The sequence below is a fragment of the Staurois parvus genome, unplaced genomic scaffold (assembly GCF_062004578.1).
Source record: "Staurois parvus isolate SC_StPar_1 unplaced genomic scaffold, SC_StPar_1.0 ptg001719l, whole genome shotgun sequence".
NCBI classification, from domain to species: domain Eukaryota; kingdom Metazoa; phylum Chordata; class Amphibia; order Anura; family Ranidae; genus Staurois; species Staurois parvus.
In genome coordinates this window covers 297669-325527 of record NW_028319515.1, presented here as the reverse complement: position 1 = coordinate 325527, position 27859 = coordinate 297669, and the positions used below count along the sequence as shown (strand labels likewise).

The window sequence follows — 27859 nt, the reverse complement described above, 5'->3', positions numbered from 1 at the left end:
AATCAGTTCTGATCCCTGCTGGCGCTATCTGTGGCTCCCGATGTTTGATATGATCACTAGAGATGAGCGAAGTATTCAAAAATTCGATTCGACTGATTCGGCGAATTCGTGGAAAATATTCGATTCGAGTCGAATATATTCGCTGTGAATTTAACTTAAAAAAGGGTGTTTCTAGGCTTCAGAGAGACTTAATATTAGTGCAGAACACTGTACCTTTAATTTAAATGCCCTTGGAGTCTGCTGGGGAAGAGAAATAATACTGTCAGTCAGTATGACATGCAGATGAGTGCCGTCGATCTTAGAATCACCGCACACTTCACTCATTTGGCCAGTCACGGGGCCAAAACCAGTGTTTGGAGCCACAGTGTGGCGGTGGAGGCAGCAGCAATGGGAGGCCATACAGCAACCTATGACAAAATGGAAAACCGCAGGAGTGTGAGGAGACCTCAAAGTGGCACATGGCAGAGTGGGAGCAATGGGAGGCGGTACAGGGACCCAGGTCACACTGTGGGCTCAGCAGCAGCGTGACCAGGCGTTACGGGGGCCCATGGCCGATTTGGGGCCTGGCGGCACCTATGGGAGGCCTTTAATTCTCCAGCAACCTATGACAAAATGGAAAACCGCAGGAGTGTGTGGAGACCTCAAAGTGGCACATGGTAGAGTGGGAGCAATGGGAGGCGGTACAGGGACCCAGGTCACACTGTGGGACCAGCAGCAGCGTGACCAGGCGGTACGGGGGCCCATGGCCGATTTGGGGCCTGGCGGCACCTATGGGAGGCCTTTAATCTGCCAGCAACCTATGACAAAATGGAAAAACGCAGGAGTGTGAGGAGACCTCAAAGTGGCACATGGTAGAGTGGGAGCAATGGGAGGCGGTACAGGGACCCAGGTCACACTGTGGGCCCAGCAGCAGCGTGACCAGGCGGTACGGGGGCCCATGGCCGATTTGGGGCCTGGCGGCACCTATGGGAGGCCTTTAATCTGCCAGCAACCTATGACAAAATGGAAAAACGCAGGAGTGTGAGGAGACCTCAAAGTGGCACATGGCAGAGTGGGAGCAATGGGAGGCGGTACAGGGACCCAGGTCACACTGTGGGACCAGCAGCAGCGTGACCAGGCGATACGGGGGCCCATGGCCGATTTGGGGCCTGGCGGCACCTATGGGAGGCCTTTAATCTGCCAGCAACCTATGACAAAATGGAAAACCGCAGGAGTGTGAGGAGACCTCAAAGTGGCACATGGTAGAGTGGGAGCAATGGGAGGCGGTACAGGGACCCAGGTCACACTGTGGGCTCAGCAGCAGCATGACCAGGCGTTACGGGGGCCCATGGCCGATTTGGGGCCTGGCGGCACCTATGGGAGGCCTTTAATCTGCCAGCAACCTATGACAAAATGGAAAACCGCAGGAGTGTGAGGAGACCTCAAAGTGGCACATGGTAGAGTGGGAGCAATGGGAGGCGGTACAGGGACCAAGGTCACACTGTGGGCCCAGCAGCAGCGTGACCAGGCGGTACGGGGGCCCATGGCCGATTTGGGGCCTGGCGGCACCTATGGGAGGCCTTTAATCTGCCAGCAACCTATGACAAAATGGAAAAACGCAGGAGTGTGAGGAGACCTCAAAGTGGCACATGGCAGAGTGGGAGCAATGGGAGGCGGTACAGGGACCCAGGTCACACTGTGGGCTCAGCAGCAGCATGACCAGGCGGTACGGGGGCCCATGGCCGATTTGGGGCCTGGCGGCACCTATGGGAGGCCTGTAGCCTGCCACCAACCTATGACAAAATGTAAAAAAAAAGGTGTGAAAAAGGCCACCATTTTAGAACGGTAGCGAGGGTCCAACAAGGTGGACAGCCAAAAGTCATCCCTCTGTCTGATGGTTATTATTCGGCTGTCGCTACGCAAGCAACCGAGCATGCTATGGGCCATTTGTGCCAAGGAATGCGAGGGACTCCCTGCCTCCATCTCCACAGCATACTGCCACGGTGCATCTGGGTCCTCTGTCTCCTCCTCCTCCTCCTCTACCAGATGCTCCTGCTCCTCCACTCCTGTCCGCTGAGTGGAAAAACCACCCATTTCACTCAATAATTCCTGAGCACCAATGTCCTCCTCTACCTCCTCCTCTTCTTCCTGTCCTGCCCCCACAGGGGTCATGTGGCGTTGAGATCTGTGCGCCACGTCTACCGCACTCTGACCAGCCATTGTTAACAGCATTTGTTCCAGGACGTGCAACAGAGGAATGACCTCGTTCATCCCATAGTCCTGCCGACTCACGAATAGCGTGGCCTCCTCAAAGGGCCTGAGCAAGCGCAGGTGTCACGCATGAGCTGCCAATGGCTGACATCTAAGTTACACAGGGAGTACCTTTATCCGCTTTTAACATCAGGAAATCTGTGATGGCCTTTCGCTGTTCATAAAGGCGGTCTAACATATGTAGGGTTGAATTCCACCTTGTTGCAACGTCACAGCATGAGGAGTCGGTACGGGGGCCCATGGCAGATTACGTGCCTGGCAGCAGCAATGGGAGGCCCGTAATCTGCCAGCACCCTATGTCAAAAAATTGAACACACCAGCAGTGTGAGGAGACCTGAAAGTGGCACATGGCATGAGAGACTCTGGACCTGGCAGCAGCATGAGGAGGCGGTATAGGGGCCCATGGCAGATTAGGGGCCTGGCAGCAGCTATGGGAGGCCCGTAATCTGCCAGCACCCTATGACAAAAAATTGAACACACCAGCAGTGTGAGGAGACCTGAAAGTGGCACATGGCATGAGAGACTCTGGACCTGGCAGCAGCATGAGGAGGCGGTATAGGGGCCCATGGTAGATTAGGGGCCTGGCAGCAGCTATGGGAGGCCCGTAATCTGCCAGCACCCTATGACAAAAAATTGAACACACCAGCAGTGTGAGGAGACCTGAAAGTGGCACATGGCATGAGAGACTCTGGACCTGGCAGCAGCGTGAGGAGGCGGTATAGGGGCCCATGGCAGATTAGGGGCCTGGCAGCAGCTATGGGAGGCCCGTAATCTGCCAGCACCCTATGACAAAAAATTGAACACACCAGCAGTGTGAGGAGACCTGAAAGTGGCACATGGCAGAGTGTGGCGATGGAGACAGCAGCAATGGGAGGCCGTACAGGGACCCATGAGAGACTGTGGACCTGGCAGCAGCATGAGGAGGCGGTATAGGGGCCCCAGGCAGATTAGGGGCCTGGCAGCAGCTATGGGAGGCCCGTAATCTGCCAGCACCCTATGACAAAAAATTGAACACACCAGCAGTGTGAGGAGACCTGAAAGTGGCACATGGCAGAGTGTGGCGATGGAGACAGCAGCAATGGGAGGCCGTACAGGGACCCATGAGAGACTGTGGACCTGGCAGCAGCATGAGGAGGCGGTATAGGGGCCCATGGCAGATTAGGGGCCTGGCAGCAGCTATGGGAGGCCCGTAATCTGCCAGCACCCTATGACAAAAAATTGAACACACCAGCAGTGTGAGGAGACCTGAAAGTGGCACATGTTTGGGGCATGATTCATGGCGGATTTAGTCAGTTGTGTCAGGAACTGGTGGTTTGAAATCCAGACTAATCCACGCCTGATTCATTTTCACAAACGTGAGTCTCTCCACACTTTGGGTGGACAGTCGTGTCCTCCGCGGAGTTACAATACCTCCTGCCGCACTAAACACGCGCTCCGATGCCACGCTACTGGCCGGGCATGACAGCCTTTCAAGGGCAAATTCAGCTAGTTGGGGCCAAAGGTCAAGTTTCGTTGCCCAGTAGTCAAGGGGATTGTCTACCTCGGTTGGCAGGGTGCTGTCCAAGTAGGCCCAAGCCTGTTGTTTGAGCTCCTGCTCCAGGTCCACCTGATGCTGCTGCTGCTGCTGCGGCTGGTTCGTAGTTTCTTCACTGCGCTGGTGAAGAAAGCTACTCATCATCGACTGCAGACTGAGGCAGCCGCTGCTGGTGGAGCTGCCACTGCTCCTACCACCCCACCCCTCCCCTGCTGCCATGGCAGCGGAACGCGAGCGCACAGGGCCCACAGTGTCTGAGGATGGACGTTGGCGCAGAAAGGCAGAGACCAGCTGACTACATAGGTGGTTTTTATAGTACGTAATTTTGCCCTCCCTCTCAGCAGGTGTGAAAAAGGCCACCATTTTGGAACGGTAGCGAGGGTCCAACAAGGTGGACAGCCAAAAGTCATCCCTCTGTCTGATGGTTATTATTCGGCTGTCGCTACGCAAGCAACCGAGCATGCTATGGGCCATTTGTGCCAAGGAATGCGAGGGACTCCCTGCCTCCATCTCCACAGCATACTGCCACGGTGCGTCTGGGTCCTCTGTCTCCTCCTCCTCTACCAGATGCTCCTGCTCCTCCACTCCTGTCCGCTGAGTGGAAAAACCACCCATTTCACTCAATAATTCCTGAGCACAAATGTCCTCCTCTACCTCCTCCTCTTCTTCCTGTCCTGCCCCCACAGGGGTCATGTGGCGTTGAGATCTGTGCGCCACGTCTACCGCACCCTGACCAGCCATTGTTAACAGCATTTGTTCCAGGACGTGCAACAGAGGAATGACGTCGTTCATCCCATAGTCCTGCCGACTCACGAATAGCGTGGCCTCCTCAAAGGGCCTGAGCAAGCGGCAGGTGTCACGCATGAGCTGCCAATGGCTGACATCGAAGTTACACAGGGGAGTACCTTTATCCGCTTGTAACATCAGGAAATCGGTGATGGCCTTTCGCTGCTCGTAAAGGCGGTCTAACATGTGTAGGGTTGAATTCCACCTTGTTGCAACGTCGCAGATCAGGCGATGATGTGCAATTCCGTTCTGCCGCTGCAGCTCAATGAGGGTGTGCTTTGCGGTGTAGGAATGGCTGAAATGCATGCAAAGTTTACGTGACATTTTAAGGATGTCTTGCAGTGGGATGGTGGATTTTAGGAACCGCTTGACAACCAGATTGAACACGTGAGCCATGCATGGCGCATGGCACAACCTTCCTTGACGCAGAGCAGACACCATGTTCTTTCCGTTGTCGGTCAACATGGTTCCGATTTTCAGTTTGCGCGGAGACAGCCATCTGTCGATTTCTCTGTTCATTACACTCAGAAGTTCCTCCCCTGTGTGACTACGTTCGCCAAGGCATACCAGGTGCAGCACAGCGTGACACCGTTGCGCCCTGCACATGTGATATGCCGGTCGGGTAATGGGACTTGGCACGGGGGTGGCGGCTGAGGACACGGCGGAAGAAGAGGTGGTAGAGGCGGACATGTTTGCTGGACCAAGGACGTGCAAACGTGGAGGCAAAAGCGTCGTGACCTGTCCAAGTTGCTGGTGCGGCTGTGCCGGCACCACGTTCACCCAGTGGGCCGTAAATGACATGTACTGTCCCTGACCGTAGTTACAGCTCCACACGTCGGCGCTGCCGTGCACTTTGGCAGAGACCGACATGCTCAAAGACTGGCCCACCATCTCTTCTACATGTGAATGGAGGGCTGGCACTGCCTTTTTGGCGAAGAAATGACGGCTTGGCACTCTCCACCGCGGCGCGGCACAAGCCATCATTTCTCGGAAAGGTGCTGAGTCCACCAGTTGGAAAGGGAGGGACTGCAGCACCAGCAACTTGGACAGGAGGACGTTCAGCTTTTGCACCGTCGGGTGCGTGCTCGCAAACTGTTGTCTCTTGGAAACGGATTCCAAGAAAGACTGCTGACGGAATCCGAGAAGAGGAGTAGCAGGAGAAGGAGCATCTGAACGAGCGGAAGATGCCAACGAGCGACAACTCCCCTCAGCAGAGGTGTTGGAGCCTTGACTGGCTGAAAGAGGGCGATTGACGACGTCGGGTGACGGAGCAAGTAACGGAGCGGGTGATGGAGCGGGGGCTGGGGCAGGCAGAACCGCCGTATCTTTATCACGGTTTTCCCAGGCCACCAAATGGCGACGCTGCATATGCTGACGCAACGCTGTAGTCCCAACATGGGCCCCCTGGCCACGCTTGACTTTCTGGCCACATAGTCGACATACGGCTACGTTTACTTCCTCGGGCGGCTTGACGAAAAATTGCCACACCACCGAGTAGGAAACTTTGCCCCCGCTACTCCTCACTGGCTGACTGCTACTTCCTCCGTGCGCACCGGCACCACTACTGGCCGTGGTGGTAGGCTGCAGTGGAGCTGGTGCTCTACTCCGTGGACGTTTGGCTCCACTGACACTGATGCGACCCTGCTGCCTCCTGGGCAACCCACCGACTGTTTCGCTCGCTGCCAAGCTGGCACCCTCTTCTCCTGATGATGCGGCAGAAATTACCTGATGACGACGAGGCAGCCAAGTGCGATCAACCTCCTCATCATCAAGTACGGTCTCCGCCTCACTACTAGCCCCCTCGGCTGCGTCTGGGTCAGGAGACAGACCTGTCTCTAGACCGGCTACCGAGCCACTCTCCTCGCCAGTACTTGTTCGCCTGGCTGCTGAAAAGGCGGATGTCTCCCCCCGTTCCTGACCGCCCTCTGTTAGCTCTTCCTCACTGTACAGTGGGGCTGAGCCCACAGCATGCGATACTTCGCTTGGTGAGGGAACAGCAAAGGACAGGGGCAGGTAGAGGACACGTGATTTCAGTGGGCTTGCTCCCGGGCCATGCCGACTAACGGTTGAGTCTGACGTACCCACCGACCGTTGGCTGTAGGTGTCAGAGGTGACCTGGGAAGAGGAAGACGACCGAGCCAACCAATCGATGACGGCAGGGTTGTCGGTGGAGACACGACCGCTGGATGACACCGGGAGCACTGGCCTCTGGCTGCGAATAGTGCTGCCTCGACCCCTTCCTCTGCTGCCACGTCTGCTCGCTCCTAAAACATTGCCTCCTCTGCCACTCCTCTGCATGTTGTCTGACATACTCTTTAATTCAACGATTCTGTGTCCCTGAGTAACAATTCTGTGTCCCTGAGTAACAATTCTGTGTCTGTCCCTGAGTAACAATTCTGTGGCCCTAAGTAACGGTTCTGTGGCCCTCAGTAACAATTCTGTGTCCCTGAGTAACAATTCTGTGGCCCTAAGTAACGGTTCTGTGGCCCTCAGTAACAATTCTGTGTCCCTCAGTAACAATTCTGTGTCTGTCCCTGATTAACGTTTACGTGGCCCTAAGTAACGGTTCTGTGGCCCTCAGTAACAATTCTGTGTCCCTGATTAACGTTTCTGTGGCCCTAAGTAACGGTTCTGTGGCCCTCAGTAACAATTCTGTGTCCCTCAAGAAACAATTCTGTGTCTGTCCCTGAGTAACAATTCTGTGGCCCTAAGTAACGGTTCTGTGGCCCTCAGTAACAATTCTGTGTCCCTGATTAACGTTTATGTGGCCCTAAGTAACGGTTCTGTTGCCCTCAGTAACAATTCTGTGTCCCTGAGTAACAATTCTGTGTCTGTCCGAGTAACAATTCTGTGGCCCTCAGTAACAATTCTGTGTCCCTGAGTAACAATTCTGTGGCCCTAAGTAACGGTTCTGTGGCCCTCAGTAACAATTCTGTGTCCCTGAGTAACAATTCTGTGGCCCTAAGTAACGGTTCTGTGGCCCTCAGTAACAATTCTGTGTCCCTCAAGAAACAATTCTGTGTCTGTCCCTGAGTAACAATTCTGTGGCCCTAAGTAACGGTTCTGTAGCCCTCAGTAACAATTCTGTGTCCCTGATTAACGTTTATGTGGCCCTAAGTAACGGTTCTGTGGCCCTCAGTAACAATTCTGTGTCCCTGAGTAACAATTCTGTGTCTGTCCGAGTAACAATTCTGTGGCTCTAAGTAACAGTTCTGTGGCCCTCAGTAACAATTCTGTGTCCCTGAGTAACAATTCTGTGGCCCTAAGTAACGGTTCTGTGGCCCTCAGTAACAATTCTGTGTCCCTCAGTAACAATTCTGTGTCTGTCCCTGATTAACGTTTACGTGGCCCTAATTAACGGTTCTGTGGCCCTCAGTAACAATTCTGTGTCCCTGATTAACGTTTCTGTGGCCCTAAGTAACGGTTCTGTGGCCCTCAGTAACAATTCTGTGTCCCTGAGTAACAATTCTGTGGCCCTAAGTAACGGTTCTGTGGCCCTCAGTAACAATTCTGTGTCCCTCAGTAATAATTCTGTGTCTGTCCCTGATTAACGTTTACGTGGCCCTAAGTAACGGTTCTGTGGCCCTCAGTAACAATTCTGTGTCCATGATTAACGTTTCTGTGGCCCTAAGTAACGGTTCTGTGGCCCTCAGTAACAATTCTGTGTCCCTGATTAACGTTTCTGTGGCCCTAAGTAACGGTTCTGTGGCCCTCAGTAACAATTCTGTGTCCCTGAGTAACAATTCTGTGTCTGTCCGAGTAACAATTCTGTGTCTGTCCGAGTAACAATTCTGTGTCCCTGAGTAACAATTCTGTGGCCCTAAGTAACGGTTCTGTGGCCCTCAGTAACAATTCTGTGTCCCTGAGTAACAATTCTGTGGCCCTAAGTAATGGTTCTGTGGCCCTCAGTAACAATTCTGTGTCCCTCAAGAAACAATTCTGTGTCTGTCCCTGAGTAAAAATTCTGTGGTCCTAAGTAACGGTTCTGTGGCCCTCAGTAACAATTCTGTGTCCCTGAATAACGTTTCTGTGGCCCTAAGTAATGGTTCTGTGGCCCTCAGTAACAATTCTGTGTCCCTCAAGAAACAATTCTGTGTCTGTCCCTGAGTAACAATTCTGTGGCCCTAAGTAACGGTTCTGTGGCCCTCAGTAACAATTCTGTGTCCCTGATTAATGTTTATGTGGCCCTAAGTAACGGTTCTGTGGCCCTCAGTAACAATTCTGTGTCCCTGAGTAACAATTCTGTGTCTGTCCGAGTAACAATTCTGTGGCCCTAAGTAACAGTTCTGTGGCCCTCAGTAACAATTCTGTGTCCCTGAGTAACAATTCTGTGGCCCTAAGTAACGGTTCTGTGGCCCTCAGTAACAATTCTGTGTCCCTGAGTAACAATTTTGTGGCCCTAAGTAACGGTTCTGTGGCCCTCAGTAACAATTCTGTGTCCCTGATTAACGTTTATGTGGCCCTAAGTAACGGTTCTGTGGCCCTCAGTAACAATTCTGTGTCCCTGAGTAACAATTCTGTGTCTGTCCGAGTAACAATTCTGTGTCCCTGAGTAACAATTCTGTGGCCCTAAGTAACGGTTCTGTGGCCCTCAGTAACAATTCTGTGTCCCTGAGTAACAATTCTGTGGCGCTAAGTAACGGTTCTGTGGCCCTCAGTAACAATTCTGTGTCCCTCAAGAAACAATTCTGTGTCTGTCCCTGAGTAACAATTCTGTGGCCCTAAGTAACAGTTCTGTGGCCCTCAGTAACAATTCTGTGTCCCTGATTAACGTTTATGTGGCCCTAAGTAACGGTTCTGTGGCCCTCAGTAACAATTCTGTGTCCCTGAGTAACAATTCTGTGTCTGTCCGAGTAACAATTCTGTGGCCCTAAGTAACAATTCTGTGGCCCTCAGTAACAATTCTGTGTCCCTGAGTAACAATTCTGTGGCCCTAAGTAACGGTTCTGTGGCCCTCAGTAACAATTCTGTGTCCCTGAGTAACAATTCTGTGGCCCTAAGTAACGGTTCTGTGGCCCTCAGTAACAATTCTGTGTCCCTCAGTAACAATTCTGTGTCTGTCCCTGAGTAACAATTCTGTGGCCCTAAGTAACGGTTATGTGGCCCTCAGTAACAATTCTGTGTCCCTGAGTAACGTTTCTGTGGCCCTAAGTAACAATTCTGTGGCCCTCAGTAACAATTCTGTGTCTGTCCCTGAGTAACAATTCTATGGCCCTAACTAACGTTTCTGTGGCCCTAAGTAACAATTCTCTGGCACTCAGTAACAATTCTGTCTGTCCCTGAGTAACAATTCTGTGGCCCTAATAACGTTTCTGTGGCCCTAAGTAACAGTTCTGTGGCCCTCTGTAACAATTCTGTGTCTGTCCCTGAGTAACAATTCTGTGGCCCTAACTAACGTTTCTGTGGCCCTAAGTAACAATTCTCTGGCACTCAGTAACAATTCTGTCTGTCCCTGAGTAACAATTCTGTGGCCCTAACTAGCGTTTCTTTGGCCCTAAGTAACGATTCTGTGGCCCTCAGTAACAATTCTGTGTCCCTGAGTAATGCTTCTCTGTCCCTAAGTAACGTTTCTCTGTCCCCAAGTAACGTTTCTGTGGCCCTAACTCTGTCCCTAATACAGACAGGTCTGCCTCTCTTGAATGACTGGAGGCAAATGAAGAATTCTAAAATGGCCGCCATTTATAGCTCGACCATTACACAGTGCTGGCTGGCTGGCTGCTGATTGGCTAATGCGATCACATGTCATTAAGGAATGCATTATGGGTCAGCGCGCCTTGTCTGCGCGCCTTCCCAGACATCCCCGCTCCGTCGCCGCACATGTCCGCCGCCATTTTAGGAAAAATTTCGATTCGCACGTCCGAAGTAGGCTATTTTTCGGATTCGGCGCGAATCGAAAATTTTCCAATATTCGACTCGAATTCCACTTCGCCTACTTCGATTCGCTCATCTCTAATGATCACTGCAAGAGTTCTCATGCGAGTTAAAACCTCCTATATACTGGGGTCCTTCCTGTTTGGTAGGAGGGTGATTGCAGCAGTGGTGGTGGTATTCACCTGGGATTTCACGGAAGATTTTAAAAGTTGATTTTCTACACATATATGGTTCTAGGGGACCAGATCCTTGCGCTATCATTTGGTTGCCACACACCCTTATGTTCATAGTGGAATTTGCACATACAGCGCAACAAGATTTCTCCTATATATAGTTTGAATAACTGCCTGCCAGTCTTTGATAGACTGGTCCTGACAGACCTTGAAGCAGCAAAGCAATCTAAAACCATAACATCTGTACCACCATAATTCACAGTTATGATGTTCTCATAAAATGCTGTTTTCGGTTAGCGTCAAGCATATCTACTATTACTGCGCCCAAACAACTCTATCTTTGATTGATCAGTCTTCAGGACATTGTTGTAGAAGGTCTGGTGTTTCATTGATCAGTCTTCCACACATAGTTCTAGAAGGTCTGGTCCTTGATGGATCAGTCTTCCACACATAGTTCTAGAAGGTCTGGTCCTTGATGGATCAGTCTTCAGGACATTGTTGTAGAAGGTCTGGTGTTTCATTGATCAGTCTTCCACACATAGTTCTAGAAGGTCTGGTCCTTGATGGATCAGTCTTCCACACATAGTTCTAGAAGGTCTGGTCCTTGATGGATCAGTCTTCCACACATAGTTCTAGAAGGTCTGGTCCTTGATGGATCAGTCTTCCGCACATTGTTCTAGAAGGTCTGGTCCTTGATTGATCAGTCTTCCGCACATTGTTCTAGAAAGTCTGGTCTTTGATCAGTTTTCAGCATATTGTTTCAGAAGTTCTAGTCCTTGATTGATCCGTCTTCAATACATTGATCAGTCAATAACCAGGCCTTCTAGAACAGTCTTCAGCACATTGTTCTTGTGACGAACCGTCCCTTTGTGACATTGTAACATTTTGCCCTTTCTGTTCCAGTTTTCTCCCCTTGGTAAGTGGTCTTCCCGTTCTCCTCTTTGTAAAGCTGTATATGTTTAGCAGCTGTTATGTAGACAGGCATTCTACAGTGTTTGTTGAGGGAAATGTGACCTTGTAGTCTTTCACTTCTCTAGATTTCATACTGTATTGTTGGGTTGTAGAGTTTTGTTCTGGGTGGGGAAAACCAGGTGCCAGACTGTCTGATGGGGGTGGGGGTGAAGCTGTATATACTGAGCTGTGTTCAATAAAGATTCATTCATTCACTCTACACAAAGTTCCGACTCGTGGTTTGAGATATCAGGGAACAATTGTCTTTGAGCTCTAATACCTGCCTGTCAGGGCAGGAACGCTGGAATGGGCAGGCAGGCCTATGGTACGGTCACGCCGCGACTGATGACAGCCACTACCCACAGACCAGAGTCCCTCAGGGCGCGGAGTCTAAGCCCCAGGCTACCCTTCACCAGGGCCCCTGATGGTGGGGATGGACTTGACGCAGCCTGAGACCAGGTCGCGGCCCCCGACTGACCCCAGCTGCGGTAATGACTGCCACCAATGGCGTACAGCTGGTGGGAGCTAGATGGGAACACGTGTAGAGTAGTCAGACAGGCCGGGTCAATAACAACGGAGCAGACAGTACTAGACGGTAGGCAAAGAATACTCAGGTCACGGGCCGGGTTCAGCAACGGGAGGTCAGGTAAAGGGTTAACGCAGAGAGTAGTCTTGTCCAAGCCGAGTCGTTTACCAGGAGAGCAACGGGAACAACACAAGAGATTGCAACAAGGAAACATACAGGACACAAGTGCAGAGCACACTTGCAGACAGCAGGTTTAAATGTGCTCAACCACACCCTTCTGAGGAGGAGCTGCAGAAGCCTGAAGGCATAAAGGTTCCCACCATGCTTTGCAGAAATCCAAGATGGATGCTAGCACATGGAGATGCACAAGCTCTGAAGAAAGGTAGGACCTTGACAGTGCCTTGGCAGAGCACTGGAAGACTAGCCAGAAAGGGGACCATCGGCTGAGACGCATCGCTCCGCATGAGGAAGCCCAGGCAGAATGGTTCCACCACAGTTCTAGAAGGCCTGGTCTTTGAGCAGCCTTCAGCAAATTGTCCTAGAAGCTGGGGTGGACTGACCATTTGGAAACTCGGGCACTGCCCGAGGGCCCGGGGTCAGTAGGGGGGCCCATAAGATGCCCCTGGTACCTTTTTCATAGGCTTTTTTGAGTTTGGGCAAGGACACAGGGGCCCCATGATCCCCTATTGCCCGGGGGCCCCATGAGTTGTCAGTCTGCCCCTGCCTAGAAGGTCTGGTCTTTGATTGATCAGTCTTCAGCACATTGTTCCAGAAGGCCTGGTCTTTGATCAATTTTCAGCATATTGTTCTAGAAGACCTGGTCCTTGACTGATCAGTCTTCAACACATTGTTCTAGAATGTCTGGTGTTTAATGGATCCGTCTTCAGCACACTGATCTAGAAGGCCTGGTCTTTGAGCAGCCTTCAGCATATTGTCCTAGAAGGTCTGGTCTTTGATTGATCAGTCTTAAGCACATTGTTTCAGGAGGCCTGACATTTGGGATTATCATTCTTCAGAATATTATTCCAGAAGGTCTGGTCTTTGATTGTTCAGTATTCATTAAATTTTTCCAGAAGGCTTGGTCTTTGATGGATCAGTCTTCAGCACATTGTTCAAGAAGGTCTAGTCCTTGATTGATCAGTCTTCAGCACGTTGTTCTAGAAGGCCTGGTCTTTAATGGATCAGTCTTCGGCACATTGTTCTAGAAGGCCTGGTCTTTGAGCAGTCTTAATCACATTGTTCTGGAAGGTCTGGTCTTTGATTGATTAGTCTTCAGCACATTGTTCCAGAAGGCCTGGTCTTTGATCAATTTTCAGCATATTGTTCTAGAAGGCCTGGTCTATGATTGATCAGTCTTCAAAACATTGTTCTAATAGGCGTGGTCCTTGACTGATCAGTCTTCAGCACATTGTTCTAGAAGGCCTGGTGTTTAATGGATCAGTCTTCAGCACACTGTTCTAGAAGACCTGATTTATGAGCAGCCTTCAACATATTGTCCTGAAAGGTCTGGTCTTTGATTGATCAGTCTTCAGCACATTGTTTCAGAAGACCTGGTCTATGATTGAGTAGTCTTCAGCATATAGTTTTAGAAGGCCTGATGTTTGATTGATCAGTCTTCAGAATATTGTTCCAGAAGGCCTGGTCCTTGATTGATCAGTCTTCAGCACATTGATCCAAAAGGTCTGGTCTTTGCCTATATGTTCATTGGCAAACTGTAGACTTGCTCCGTATTCTTGGACTTTGATGGATCAGGCTTGGTCTTTGATGGATCAGTCTTCAGCAAATTGTTCAAGAGGGTCTAGTCCTTGATTGATCAGTCTTCAGCACGTTGTTCTAAACGGCCTGTTCTTTAATAGATCAGTCTACAGCACATTGTTCTAGAAGGCCCAGTCTTAAAGCAGCCTCCAGCACGTTGTCCTGGAAAGTGTGGTCTTTGATCAGTCTTCAAAACATTGTTCCAGAAGGCCTGGTCTTTGAGTTAGTAGTCTTCAGCATATAGTTTTAGAAGGCCTGATGTTTGATTGATCAGTCTTCAGAATATTGTTCCAGAAGGCCTGGTCCTTGCTTTTTCAGTCTTCAGCACATTGTTCCAAAAAACCTGTTCTTTGATCAATCTTCAGCACATTGTTCCAGAAGGTCTAAGCTTTGCCTACTGTATCTGTTCATTGGCAAACTGTAGACTTGCTCCATATTCCTATTGGAAAGCAAAGGCTTTTTTGCTGGCAAACGTCCTATGTTGGTTAAATTGGTGCAATCTCTCTCTGGTTGTAGATGCATGCTTGTTAACGCCAACTCTTGCAAGTGTTATCTGCAGATCTAGGGATGTAATTTTGGGGTCCTTAGAGACTTCTTCTATCATCACACAGTCAGCATTTGGGCTGAATTTACTGGGTCAGCGAGTTATTAACAAACTATAAGATGTTTGAATTCTATACCCTTGCCAGACTCGTAAGCATCCAAAACCTTCCTTTAGGGGGCTTTGGAGAGATTGGAATGATGACACCACACACACCAATAGAGAAGACCAGACCCTAGATATCCAAGGTTTAAATAAGACTTGTACCTACATACTGTCCAAGAAGGTTCTAATCATTATCACCTAATCAGAAACAACTGATTCTAACTTTAAAGATTTGAAATGGTGGTAGGGTTGTCAGTTTTTACTTTTTCCATGTGGCAGATCTACATTTTTGTTTATTTAGATTAGAAGAATGAATAAACCATGTTAATTGCATGTATCGTTTGTTCAAGCATGTCACCTTTGTCTGTAGGCACTGTTTGAATGAAGATCTAATGTCTGCCTGTTCAAATATGTTGAAAATTTCAACAATTTCCATAGCGTTCACCTACTAATTTACATGACTGTAATCGGCAAACTTTTACTTTGTAACTTGCCTGAATGCTTCTTCCAATTGGATTTGTCAGTAATGATCTGTCTTCTTTCTGTAGACCAATGTGGTGGTAAACAGTGTGGGAACCGACCTAATTCTTGGTGCTGGAGCTGTGTCGAAGGCTTTGTACAGGAAGGCTGGAAACAACCTCCAGGATCTTCTGAATGCAGAGAGACAGGGGAAGCAGGTGGAAGACGGCTCCATATTTGTTACTGATGGCTGTAAACTGTCCTGTGACATGGTTATCCATGCTGTGGTTCCAGAGTGGAATGGTGCAAATGGTTCTTCTGAGAAGGTATGGAAATGGAAGAGATTATTCCTCCCTGCTAATAGAACGTGTGACAGTTTTTCCAGAAGTGGTCTAGCTGTAGTGCCTGGCAACATTCAGTCCACTAGGAAACCATTATATAAGCAATTTAGGCCTCTCGATATAGTAGCAGTGAATAATGACACACTTACACACAACTAAAAAGAAGGAAAACTACAATTTCTATTTTGGTAACAGATAACGGGTTATTAGCAGTCTCAGGTCCAGTCCATTCCTTAGCAGGGCCTGACCTGCTGTTAGGGACCAGCCGGTGGTAGCCTCTAGCATTCCACAGACCAGAATTCCCCAGGGCGCGGAATCTAAGTTCCGACCTGCTTGTTCACCAGAGCCCCTGATGGTGGGGATGGACTTGGAGCAAGCCGAGACCAGGTCGCGATCCCTGGGTGCAACCAGCTGTGGTAGAGGCACCTGTCGGTGGTACGCAGCAGGTGAGAGTCTGATGTGAGGAGGTAGACTAAGCGAGGTCAGACAGGCCGAGGTCTGTAACAGCGGAGCAGGTCAGTAAAAACAGCAGGCAGAAGAATAAACGGGTCACGGTCCAGGTTTGGCAACAGGAGATCAAAAGTGCAGGAGCAGGCAGGAGAATGGTCAGGCAAGCCAGGGGTCAGAGCAGGAGAAGTCAGCAGATCAGGATCAGGCAGGGTCAGCAGCAAAGTAAACTCACAGGAACACAGGAAAGACCATAAGGCACTTGAGCATTGCAAGAGCCGGGTTTAAATAGCCTGCCCGACTCCTGACAGGCGCTCCTGGGTCCTAGTGCTTGCCCGGCACCGTCATTGGTGACAGGCGCGCCTGGGTCCTAGTGCCCGCCTGCCTGTACGTTTTGTCAGGATTCTACGCATGTGCGGATTCGATTGCCGCAGCAGTCTTCCCATTTCCTGACACCTGCAGACATCTTGCTCTGCAGCCTGTTGAGTTGCAGTGGCCACAATGGCAGCCTAAGGTCACAGTTTAATTATTTCAAACTGATCATCTCCCTTCACCTTCTGACTGATTGATTCCTCATCGCTCAATATGACATTTTCCAGATAAGACATGCAAGATCTGAAGAATAGAACCTTTCCATAATGCTGTCATGGTGTTGCATTTCTTGTGTTGTGCTTTGCATTTTGATATTTAAAGTGGCATTTGACATATCCATCTTCGACAACCAAACTCAACTAACCTGGAACAAAGATGCTCCTGGTGTGCACAGAGTGACATGTACAAACCTCCAATGACACATCAATTTACCTTTCCTAATAGAAAAATACAGGGGAAACTCAAAAAATTAGAATATTGTGCAAAAGTTCATTTATTTCAGTGCAGCAACTTAAAAGGTGAAACTAATATATGAGACTCATTACATGCAAAGCAAGATAGTTCCAGCCGTGATTTGTCATCATTGTGATGATTATGGCTTACAGCTCATGAAAACCCCAAATCCACAATCTCAGAAAATGAGAATATTGTGATATCAAGAGCCACCACATCAATATCAATATCAAGAGCCACCACACACGGAACCTGGACATGGGCTTCAAATGTTGTATTCCTCTTGTCAAGCCGCTCCTGAACAACAAACAATGTCAGAAGCGTCTTAACTGGGCTAAAGAAAAACAGACCTGGTCTGTCCTCAGTGGTCCAAAGTCCTCTTTTCTGTTGAGAGCAACTTTTGCATCTCATTTGGAAACCAAGGGCCCCGAGTATGGAGGAAGAATGGAGAGGACCAAGGACCCCGAGTATGGAGGAAAATGGAGAGGCCCAAGGACCCCGAGTATGGAGGAAGAATGGAGAGGCCCAAGGACCCCGAGTATGGAGGAAGAATGGAGAGGCCCAAGGACCCCGAGTATGGAGGAAGAATGGAGAGGCCCAAGGACACCGAGTATGGAGGAAGAATGGAGAGGCCCAAGGACCCCGAGTATGGAGGAAGAATGGAGAGGCCCAAGGACCCCGAGTATGGAGGAAGAATGGAGAGGCCCAAGGACCCCGAGTATGGAGGAAGAATGGAGAGGCACAAGGACCCCGAGTATGGAGGAAGAATGGAGAGGCCCGAGGACCCCGAGTATGGAGGAAGAATGGAGAGGCACACACTGCAAGATGCTTGAAGTCCAGTGTGAAGTTTCCACAGTCTGTTTTGATTTGGGGAGCCATGTCATCTGCTGGTGTTGGTCCACTGTGCTTCATTAAGTCCAGGGTCACCACAGCCGTCTACCAGGAGATTTTGGAGCACTTCATGCTTCCTTCCGCAGACCAGCTTTATGGGGATGCTGACTTCATTTTCCAGCAGGACTTGGCTCCGCCCACACTGCCAAAAGCACCAAAACCTGGTTCAATGACCGTGGGATTACTGTGCTTGATTGGCCAGCAAACTCACCTGACCTGAACCCCATAGAGAATCTATGTGGCATTGCCAAGAGAAAGATGAGAGACATGAGACCGAACAATGCAGAAGAGCTGAAGGCCGCTATTGAAGCATCCTGGTCTTCCATAACACCTCAGCAGTGCCACAGGCTGATGGCTTCCATGCCACGCCGCATGGAGGCAGTAATTGCTGCAAAAGGGGCCCCAACCAAGTACTGAGTACATATGCAGCTTCTACTTTTCAGAGGTGCGATATTGTTCTATGTACAATATTTGTTTTATTGATTGCATGGAATATTCTCATTTTCTGAGATTGTGGATTTGGGGTTTTCATGAGCTGTAAGCCATAATCATCACAATTATTATTATTATTATTATTATTATACAGTATTTATAAAGCGTCAATAGTTCGCTCAGCGCTGTACATTACAAAGGGAGACAGAACATGTGACAGAACAATACCAATACAATGTGATACATGAGGGGATCGAGGGCCCTGCTCTTTCGAGCTTACAATCTAGGAGGGAGGGGGTGGTGGCACAGGAGGAGATAGCTGTGGGGGATGGAGTGGTAGGAAGAGTGGAGGAGGTCGGCAAGTTAGCAGGGGGTGGGGTAGGCTTCCCTGAAGAGATGGGTTTTCAGGGTGCGCCTAAAGGAGAGGAGAGTAGGTGATAATCTGATGGGTTGGGGAAGGGAGTTCCAGAGGATGGGTGACACCCTGGAGAAGTCCTGGAGGCGGGCATGGGAGGAGGAGACCAGGGAACTAGAGAGAAGGAGGTCTTGTGAGGAGCGGAGTGTGCGTGCTATGATGACAAATCACGGCTGGAACTATCTTGCTTTGCATGTAATGAGTCTATCTCATATATTAGTTTCACCTTTTAAGTTGCTGCATTGAAATAAATCAACTTTTGCACCATATTCTCATTTTTCGAGTTTCACCTGTATTTCCAAAATGGACCTGAACTCAAAAAGTAAGAGTTTGCTGTGTTATAGGGAACATCTAGAAAGGTTTATGATGGCCATGAAAACATATCTTTTGTCTTGATTTCCTCCTGAAAATTAGCAGTTAGATACCCCTGATAGCAGTGCACTTTCTGTGTCCAGGTTCTTCTGTTCTGTAGACTCATAGCTTTATATCTGCAGCAAGAGATCATCTAAGGCACTTATTTGGAGTGAAATCTAGTGATGTCACAACTGTGCTGCTCACGGTTCTTCTTGCTGCAGAGGAAGCTGTACCTGAGAACTCACAGTGCAAGAATCTCCTTGCTACTGCTTCCTCCATTCTGTGGACCTGTGCTTCCTCCACCTCTGTCATTACTCCACCAGTCATCACATCACCAGTCATGGGGATGGGGCCAGCCCTGACATGAGGAAGCAAAGTCCTGCCTGTACCTCCACATCTTTCTCTGCCATTCTTTAATTTGAAGCCATGGTACCATATTATTTATTGATGAGGAATATTTCCATACCTGATTGCATTACCCCACACACCTCATCTCCCCCAAATATTCCCAGTAACAGATCTGTGTAATTAACACTTTATAAATCATGTACATTGCTAAAAAATATTAAATTGTTACCATTGGCTTTTAACATCCATCCATCTGTCCACCTGTCCACCACCCACCAATCCATTTACCATCCAGCTGTCCATCTGTCCACCACCCATCCATCATCCATCTGTCCACCATGTATCCATTCATCTGTCCAACACTCATACTTCATCAATTAGTCCTTCCATCCACCACACATCCATCCATTCGCCATCCATCCATCCACCCATCCACCCATCCACCATCCATCTATTTATCAATCCACCCATCCCTCCATTCTTTCATCTGCCATCTACCCATCCATCTGTCCACCACCCATCCATCTGTCCACCACCCATCCATCTGTCCACCATACATCCATTCTTCTGTCCGACACTCATCCATTCGTCCACCGTCCATCCATTCACCATTTATCCATCCATCCACCTATCAGTCCACCATCCATCTATCATCCAACAATCTATCCATCCACCCATCCATCCACCATCCATCCTTCCATCTACCATCCATCCATCTATCCATTCATCCATCTACTATCTATTTCTCCATCTATACATCCATCCTTTCACCACCCATACATCCATTCATCCACCATTCATCCATACATTCATCCGTCCACCATCCATCCCTCCATCTATTCTTCCATCTATACATCCATCCATCCATCCACCATCCATCCATCTGTCCATCATCCATCCATTCATCTACCATCCATCTATCCCTCCATCCATCCTTCCACCACCCATACATCCATCCATCCACCATTCATCTATCCATCCATCCATCCACCATCCATACATCAGTCCACCATACATTTATCTGTCCATCCTTCCATCATCCATACATTCATCTGTCCACCATCCGTCCCTCCATCTATTCTTCCATCCACCATCCATCCTTCCACCATCCATACATCTATCCATCCACTATCCATCTGTTTGTCGATTCATCCATATTCATACAACTCTGCTGCACCATCACCCGCCTGTATTATTAGCTGATCTTATCTGTTGACAGATTCTGAGAAAAATTGTGAGTGACTGTCTGATCACCACAGAAACCAAACAACACAGATCCATCACAATCCCAGCCATCGGAACGGGGATTCTGGGATTTCCCAGGAATATTGCGGCTGCCTTAATGTTTGAGGAAATTCTCGAGTTCAGTAACAAAAATCAACTCCAATATCTGAAACAAGTGGATTTCATGCTGCACCCGAGTGACACAGAAACTATAAAGGTAATGAGGAGTTTTCATGGGATTGTAGTTAGAAGAGTGAAGTAACAGAGCGTTGTGCGATTTTATGGTTCTCCATTGTAATGAGAAAATCTCATCCGCTGTTGTTGGTTTCAGGCTTTTAACTCTGAGCTGGAGAAAAAGATCAACAATGGAGGACAGAAGAAAGACAAACCCCAATGTAAGTTATATCCGTGCTATGTACAGGAACATCATAGACTCCTTACACTGCAGACATTGTGCCTCATTGTAATGATGGAATGTGCAAAGCCACCAATGGGTCCAAGTGTCCCGGACTGCTTTTTCTGAATGCAGGTTGCTTCAATACATTTCAGCAGTAGGTTCTGTGGAATTGATTCCAAGCGAAAACTCTGATAACTGTTTTTGTGGTCACGCAGGGTATATTTTTGGTCAAAACCAGTAACATATAATGTTTATTCTTTAAAAATAAAGGCGCACAAAAACAGACTTCATAGTGAATCTGGATGATCTGGAATACAATAACGGGTGATTATCTCTTGCAATTGTGATCTGTTTTGTAGCTTTATTGGGCAATGTGAAAAGCCTGGCACAGGATGTCTATGAAATGAAGATTGGATCCCTCACCTACCAGGTGAAAACTGGAGATATAACAAAGGAAAAGTGTGACATCATTGTCAACTCCACCAATAACACGTTCAACCTCAAAACAGGTATTCACTAGAATGTTGCTGGGACCATGAAATGTGAAAATCTTTTTGAGAACTGTGAGATGACCAGAACAACCTCATCAAAAGACCACACACAGTAGAGCCTACAGTACAACCCATTGAGCCATTGAGTATTTTCTACCATATAGAGAGTCATGTTGGAAGTGTGACATCCAGGTGGTGGGTGCAATCAGAAAGGTAGAGAGAAATCAGAAGCAAGGTACAGTATGTTCTACTTTATGGAGGGTTATGTTGGAGGTGTGACATCCTGGTGTTGAGTATAATCACAAGGCTAGAAAGAAGGTCAGAGACAGAGTATGCTCTACCTTATGGAGGGTCATGTTGGAGTTGTGACATCCTGGTGGTGAGTGTAATCAGAAAGGTATAGAGAAGGTTAGGAACAGAGAGTATGTTCTATCTTATGGAGGGTCATGTTGGAGGTGTGAAATCCCAGACGTGAATGCAATTGGAAAAGGTAGAGAGAAGGCCAGGAGCAGATTATCTTCTATAATATGGAGGGTTGTGATGGAGGATGTGACATCCCAGCGATGAACGTAATCAGAAAGGTAGATAGAAGGTCAGGAGCAGAGTATGTTCGGCCTTATGGAGGATCATGTTGAAAGATATGATATCTCAGTGGTGAGTGTAATTAGAAAGGCGAAGGGATGAATATGTTCTATGCTATTGGGGGGGTCACGTCAAAGGTATGATATCCTGGTGGTTAGTGCAATTAAAAAGGAAGAGAGAAGGCCAGGAGTAGAGTATGTTCTACCTCATGGAGGGTCATGTTGGAGATTTGATATCCAGGTGGCGAGGTCTGTTTGACATCAGTTATCTCCAATAATAGACTCTCCCATAGGACCCTTTATTCACAGACAAACGTAATGCATCATGCTTGAAGGAAATATATTAACCATAAAAGGCTCACATATCTTCTCTGGTTTTGTTTTGCTCCAAATGCAGAAGGCTTGTGATCTGATATATAAAGTCTTGTTGTTTGTATGACTTCATAGAGATAAAATATTTCTCACACAGTATTTCTCAGCTTCATTTGACCTTGTGGAGGAATCTTGCTGGTTCTATTCACTAAACAAATACCGAACTCCATTTTGACAATTTGAAGCTGATATGTTGTGTTGTTGCAGGAGTTTCTAAAGCCATCCTGGAAGGAGCGGGGCCTGAGATAGAAAGTGAATGTGCCAGGCTCGGTAAGACATTTTATGAAGAATTTATTACATGCGGAAAGAGAACCAGATAGAGAGCATGTGACCTATAATATATGAAACAAAACCTGAAAGCTTTGGTAAATAATTCATACAGAAATGTAGATCTCGTGAATGACAAGGAACCAATCCAGGAAATTTGATGATGGCCGTACAATAAGTTAAATAGAGAAAAGAAAGTAATTATTTTAATAGGAAACAGGAATTGTATCTTCAAATCAGAAGTTCTTAAAAGTCATTGGTACACGGTACAGCCACCAGATCTGATCCATGTTCCATCCAATATACAACTGATCTGAAGCACATGTATAGAGTTGGCGGCCTGTTTCACTTTTTTTCACCCCAAGCCCCACCATGCCATTTGATCTTGAGTGTAGTTATTCCTTGAGGAACATGGGACCATTTTATATTTGGCAGAAAGAGATTTTATGATACAAAACCAATATCAATTCAAAACTTAATTTTTTTAGGAGATATAACATTTTTAAGTGTTGGAAATGAGCCCAGTTTAAATTGAAAATGAACTGTGAATGCAGCAATTTCCCCCTCCTTACTCTTCAATGTGGCCATAAATTCTCAGCATTTAGCACTTACTTTTTGGGTCCCTCCAATCTCTTCTTCAATACAGGCCAGGATCTGCGTGAAGCAGAGGTTCTGATTGGCTGCTCAGGTAAAGGTAGCTGGTAAAAGGGGTATCTTCTCCTCCTGGTACCTCCAGCAGCTAAGATACAATGAGTTCTATGAGGTTATGTTTTTATGTATGTGCTTTTCATCAGATGACCCCAATATCCAAAGATAAACTCCTTCATCATTGCTCACAAATTTTCCTTCTTTTTTTTCCAGGAACCCAACCCAACAATGGGTACGTGGTGACGCAAGGAGGAAACCTTCATTGTAAAAATATAATACATATTTTTGTCAAACCTAAACCAGATTTAATAAGGAAGTGTGTAATGGAAGCCCTGCACATATGTGAGAGACAACAAGCAACCTCAGTGGCCTTCCCGGCCATGGGGACAGGTGAGAGATTCCCAGAGCTCCCGAGTTATCTGTGTCTGAAATAAAAGCTGTCTGCCCTCTTGTCTTCCATGGCCATCCAACCGTATTCGAACATTTGTGTTCCACCTGTAATTTCCTAGGGCAGCTTTGGTTGGGTTTGATAGGTCAGACCGGTATCAACAGTTCATCTTGCTGCCAGCCAGTTGTGATGACCGGTCCACTGAAGCTGCTCTGCACGCTGGTCTCTGACCAATCTTCTTTTCACTCCTCTCATCACTCCAGTGCAGAACCAGAAACCACATCATCTGGTAGGACATAGCGGCTGCTAGAGGTGCCCCTCCAAACACAATACATACGGGATATAAATATACATAATAATTACATTTATATGTTTTATTCTGCTTCATTGTTGTAAGCCAGTATTGCTGTAGAAGTGATAGCATTACTTTAAAATTGTTACAAGCAACGGAATCTGCAGTTTCAATTTAGAAATATAAATGAATGCACTTAGAAAACAAGAATTCTTCCATAGAACACAGTGTTGGGGGTAAAGTGTTGGACAGAACTATAGAGAAATAAAGATTTGGGGGTTTTTAGTTAAGATATTTGCAGAATGAGCTCACAGTGTGGCCTGGCAGTGGGGAAAGTGAACAGAATTCTGGGGTTCCTCATCATTCCTCTATATACAGTGAGGAACAGAAGTATTTGAACCCCCTGCGATGTTGCAAGTTCTCTCACTTAGAAATCATGGAGGGTCTGAAATTCACATTGTAGGTGCATTCCCACTCTGAGGACAGAATTCAGGAGATCACATTGTATGATTTGTAAAGAATGTATTTGTCTCGCACGGCTGAACAGAAGGATTTGAACCCCTGAGAAGATCCGTGTTAATATTTGGTACAGAAGCCTTTGTCTGCAATTACAGAGGTCAGACGTTTCCTGTAGTCCTTGGCCAGGTTTGCTCTGCAACAGGGATTTTGTCCGACTCCTCCACACCGATCTCCTCTAGATCTGTCAGGTTTCAGGGCTGTCGCTGAGCAACACGGAGTTTCAGCTCCCTCCAAAGATGTTCTATTGGATTTAGGTGTGGAGACTGGCTAGGCCACTCCAGAACCTTGATATGCTTCTTACGGAGCCACTCCTTGGTTCTCCTGGCTGTGTGCTTCGGGTCGTTGTCATGTTGGAAGACCCAGCCACGACCCATCTTCAATGCTCTGACTGAGGGAAGGAGGTTGTTGCTGAAAATCTCACAATAAATGGCCCCATTCATCCTCTCCTTAATACAGTGCAGTCGTCCTGTCCCCTTCACAGAAAAGCCCCCCCAAAGCATGATGTTACCACCCCCATGCTTCACAGTAGGGATGGTGTTCTTGGGATGCAACTCATCCTTCTTTTTCCTCCAAACACGACGAGTGAAGTTTAGACCAAAAAGTTCTACTTTGGTCTCATCTGACCACATGACTTTCTCCCATGCCTCCTCTGACCACATGACTTTCTCCCATGCCTCCTCTGACCACATGACTTTCTCCCATGCCTCCTCTGGATCATCCAGATGGTCATTGGCAACCTTCAGACGGGCCTGGACATGTGATGACTTGAGCAGGGGAACCTTCCGTGCAATGCATGATTGGAAATCATGATGGCGTAGTGTTCTACCGACAGTGACCTGTGAAACTGTGGTCCCAGCTCTCTCCATGTCATTGACCAGCTCCTCCCTTGTAGTTCTGGGCTGATTCCTCACCTTTCTTATCATCAGTGATCCCCCACGAGGTGACATCTTGCATGGAGCCCCAGTCCCAGGGAGACTGACAGTCGTCTTTAGCCTCTTCCATTTTCTAACAATTGCTCCAACAGTTGATCTATTTTCACCAAGCTGCTTGGCAATTGCCCCGTAGCCCTTTCCAGCCTTGTGGAGGTCCACAATTTTGTCTCTGGTGTCTTTTGACAGCTCTTTGGTCTTGCCCATGGTAGTAGTTGGCGTCTGACTGACTGTGGGGTGGACAGGTGTCTTTAAAGAGCTCAGACAGGTGCTACTAAGTTAGATGAATGAGTGGAGTAGAGGAGGACTTTTTAAAGGCTCAGTAACAGGTCTCTGAGAGGCAGAATTCTTGCTGTTTCTTAGGTGTCCAATACTTCTGTTCAGCAGTGCGAGACAAATACATTCTTTACAAATCATACAAAGTGATTTCCTGAATTTTTTTTTAAATTCTGTCTCTCAGAGTGGGACTGCCCCTACAATGTGAATGTCAGACCCCTCCATGATTTCTAAGTGGGAGAACTTGCAAAATCGCAGGGTGTTCAAATACTTCTGTTCCTCACTGTACATCTTTATATCACTAGAGGGGTCCCCGGCGGGAGGAAGGAGGTCCCGATTCCTCTATAAAGATATTTAGTTAGACCTCATTTAGAATACTGTGTCCAATTCTGGAGACCTCAATTGTTAAAAAACAAAACAAGTCCAGAGATGGACAACAAAAATGGTGAAAGGTCTGAGGGACAAAACATTTCAGGAGAGACTGTAGAGAGCTAATATATACAGCCTGGAGCCTGGAGGAAAGAAGGGAAAGGGAGAACATGACTGAATCCTGTCAATATATGACGTTCAGAAGGGCAGTATTGCCAACATGAAGCAGAGACAAAGAACATGACCGAGGAGAAGGAAAGTTCAAAAACTAATCAAGAAAGATTAATCACTTGCCGCCCAGCCACTGTAGAAATACGGCAGCAGGGCGGCACGGCTGGGCAAAAGCACGTTTTAAAACGCGCTTTTGCAAAACAGGTAGGGGGCATGCACAAGGCGCGCAGCCGCCCTACCTGCACCACTGATCCACGGGTGTAAGTCGCCGGGTCACAGCCAGTCGTTGCCAGTCGTGTCCCACCAATTAGCGGCAATCACTGACAGAGAGCAGGGCTGCAGTAGCTCTGCTTTCTGTCAGTTCCCTGACAGCTCCTGACACGCTGATCCGGAGAGAAGAGTTTATCTCTCCCGATCAGCGTGTCCCTGTGCAGTACACACCCCGCCCCCTAGTAAAACACTCCCCTCACACAGTTAACCCTTTCAGTGAATAAAAAAGTTAACCCCTTCCTCCCCAGTGCCATTAGTACAGTGTCAGTGTTTTTTTTTTGCACTGATCACTTGGTGTCACTGGGGATGTCAGTGACCCTAAGTCAGCTCCCCCCCAGTGTCAGAATGTCTGCCGCAGTCCCGCCATAAGTCACTGATCGCCCCCAGAAGTCGCTGATCGTCGCCATAAGTCGCTGATCGGTGCCATTATTAGTATAAAAAAAATTGAAAATCCCAGTATCTTTCCCACCATTTGTAAACGCTATAACTTTCACGTAAACCAATTCAATTACACGTATTGGGTTGTTTTGCAGCAAAGACATGTCGCAGAATGCATTTTGGCCGAAATCTATGACGAAATTTGATTTTTACATTTTTTTTATTGGACATGTTTTATAGCAAAAAGTCCAAAATATTGTTTTTTATTTCTCAAAATTGTCAGCCTTTTTTTTTTTATAGCGCAAAAAATAAAAAACGCACAGGCGATCAAATACAATTTGTGTGAAAAAAAGGACATAAATTTCATTTATGTACCGTATTGCATGACCGCGCAATTGTCCGTTAAACTAGCGCAGCGCTGTATAGCAAAAAAATGTCGTAAATTGCAGTATCTATACCATAGTTTGTAGACGCTATAACTTCACACAAAGCAATCAATATACACTTATTGGGATTTTTTTTTTTACCAAAAACATGGAGCAGAATACATTTTGGCCTAAATTTATAACCAACTTTGAGTTTACTATATATTTTTTATAGCTGAAAGTAAAAAATATTGGTTTTCTTCAAAATTTTTGGTCTTTTTTTGTTTATAGCGTGAAAAAAATAAAAAGCGCACAGGTGATCAAATACCACCGAAAGAAAGCTCTATTTGTGTGAAAAAAAGGACGTAAATTTTGTTTGGGTGCAGCATTGCATGACCGCGCAATTATCAGTTGAATAAGTGCAGCGCCGAGTAGCAAAAATAGGCGTGGTCATTAAGGGGGGTAAATCCTCTGGAGGGCAAGTGGTTAATGATGTGATAGCTGATTGTAGAAGCCACGTGTTTGTGGAGCAATGGTGAGGAGGGTGAGGAAGTCCTCCATAATATGTCCTCTTGGTCACTCTCTGCTCTTTCTCTCTTTGTCCAGGTGCCGGAAGGGTGTCTTATGCAGATGTGGCCGATGCAATTCTAGACGCCGTGGTGGATTTTGTCAAATCTAAATCAGCCGTGACCGTCCAACACGTGACGATGGTAATATTCCAGCAAACCATGTTAAAAGATTTCCACAACAGTATGAAGAAGAAGGAGCCACCAGCTGCAGCCAAACAACAGTCCTTGTATTCTAGGATCACATGTAAGTGTCGGCGTTTTTTTCACATACTGCACCAATCACTCTTTGATGTTCTTTGGATAAGGCTTCGGGTTTGACCATGGCCGGATCTAAGGGGGTGCTGGTTCC

At 47.5% G+C, this 27859-nt stretch overlaps 1 protein-coding gene across 4 annotated transcripts in view; it reads left to right on the top strand.

Moving 5' to 3' along the window:
- The window catches only part of LOC149434651 (protein mono-ADP-ribosyltransferase PARP14-like), a 196616-nt gene that overhangs the window by 84809 nt on the left and 83948 nt on the right, over positions 1-27859 (top strand). For all 4 annotated transcript variants that reach the window (XM_089663563.1, XM_089663562.1, XM_089663561.1 and 1 more), the window contains 7 exons: positions 15041-15277; positions 20224-20445; positions 20560-20623; positions 20985-21134; positions 22277-22339; positions 23198-23374; positions 27548-27754. In XM_089663563.1, the coding sequence (XP_089519689.1) occupies positions 15041-15277; positions 20224-20445; positions 20560-20623; positions 20985-21134; positions 22277-22339; positions 23198-23374; positions 27548-27754 (1120 nt within the window). The remainder of the gene's footprint in view (positions 1-15040; positions 15278-20223; positions 20446-20559; positions 20624-20984; positions 21135-22276; positions 22340-23197; positions 23375-27547; positions 27755-27859) is intronic.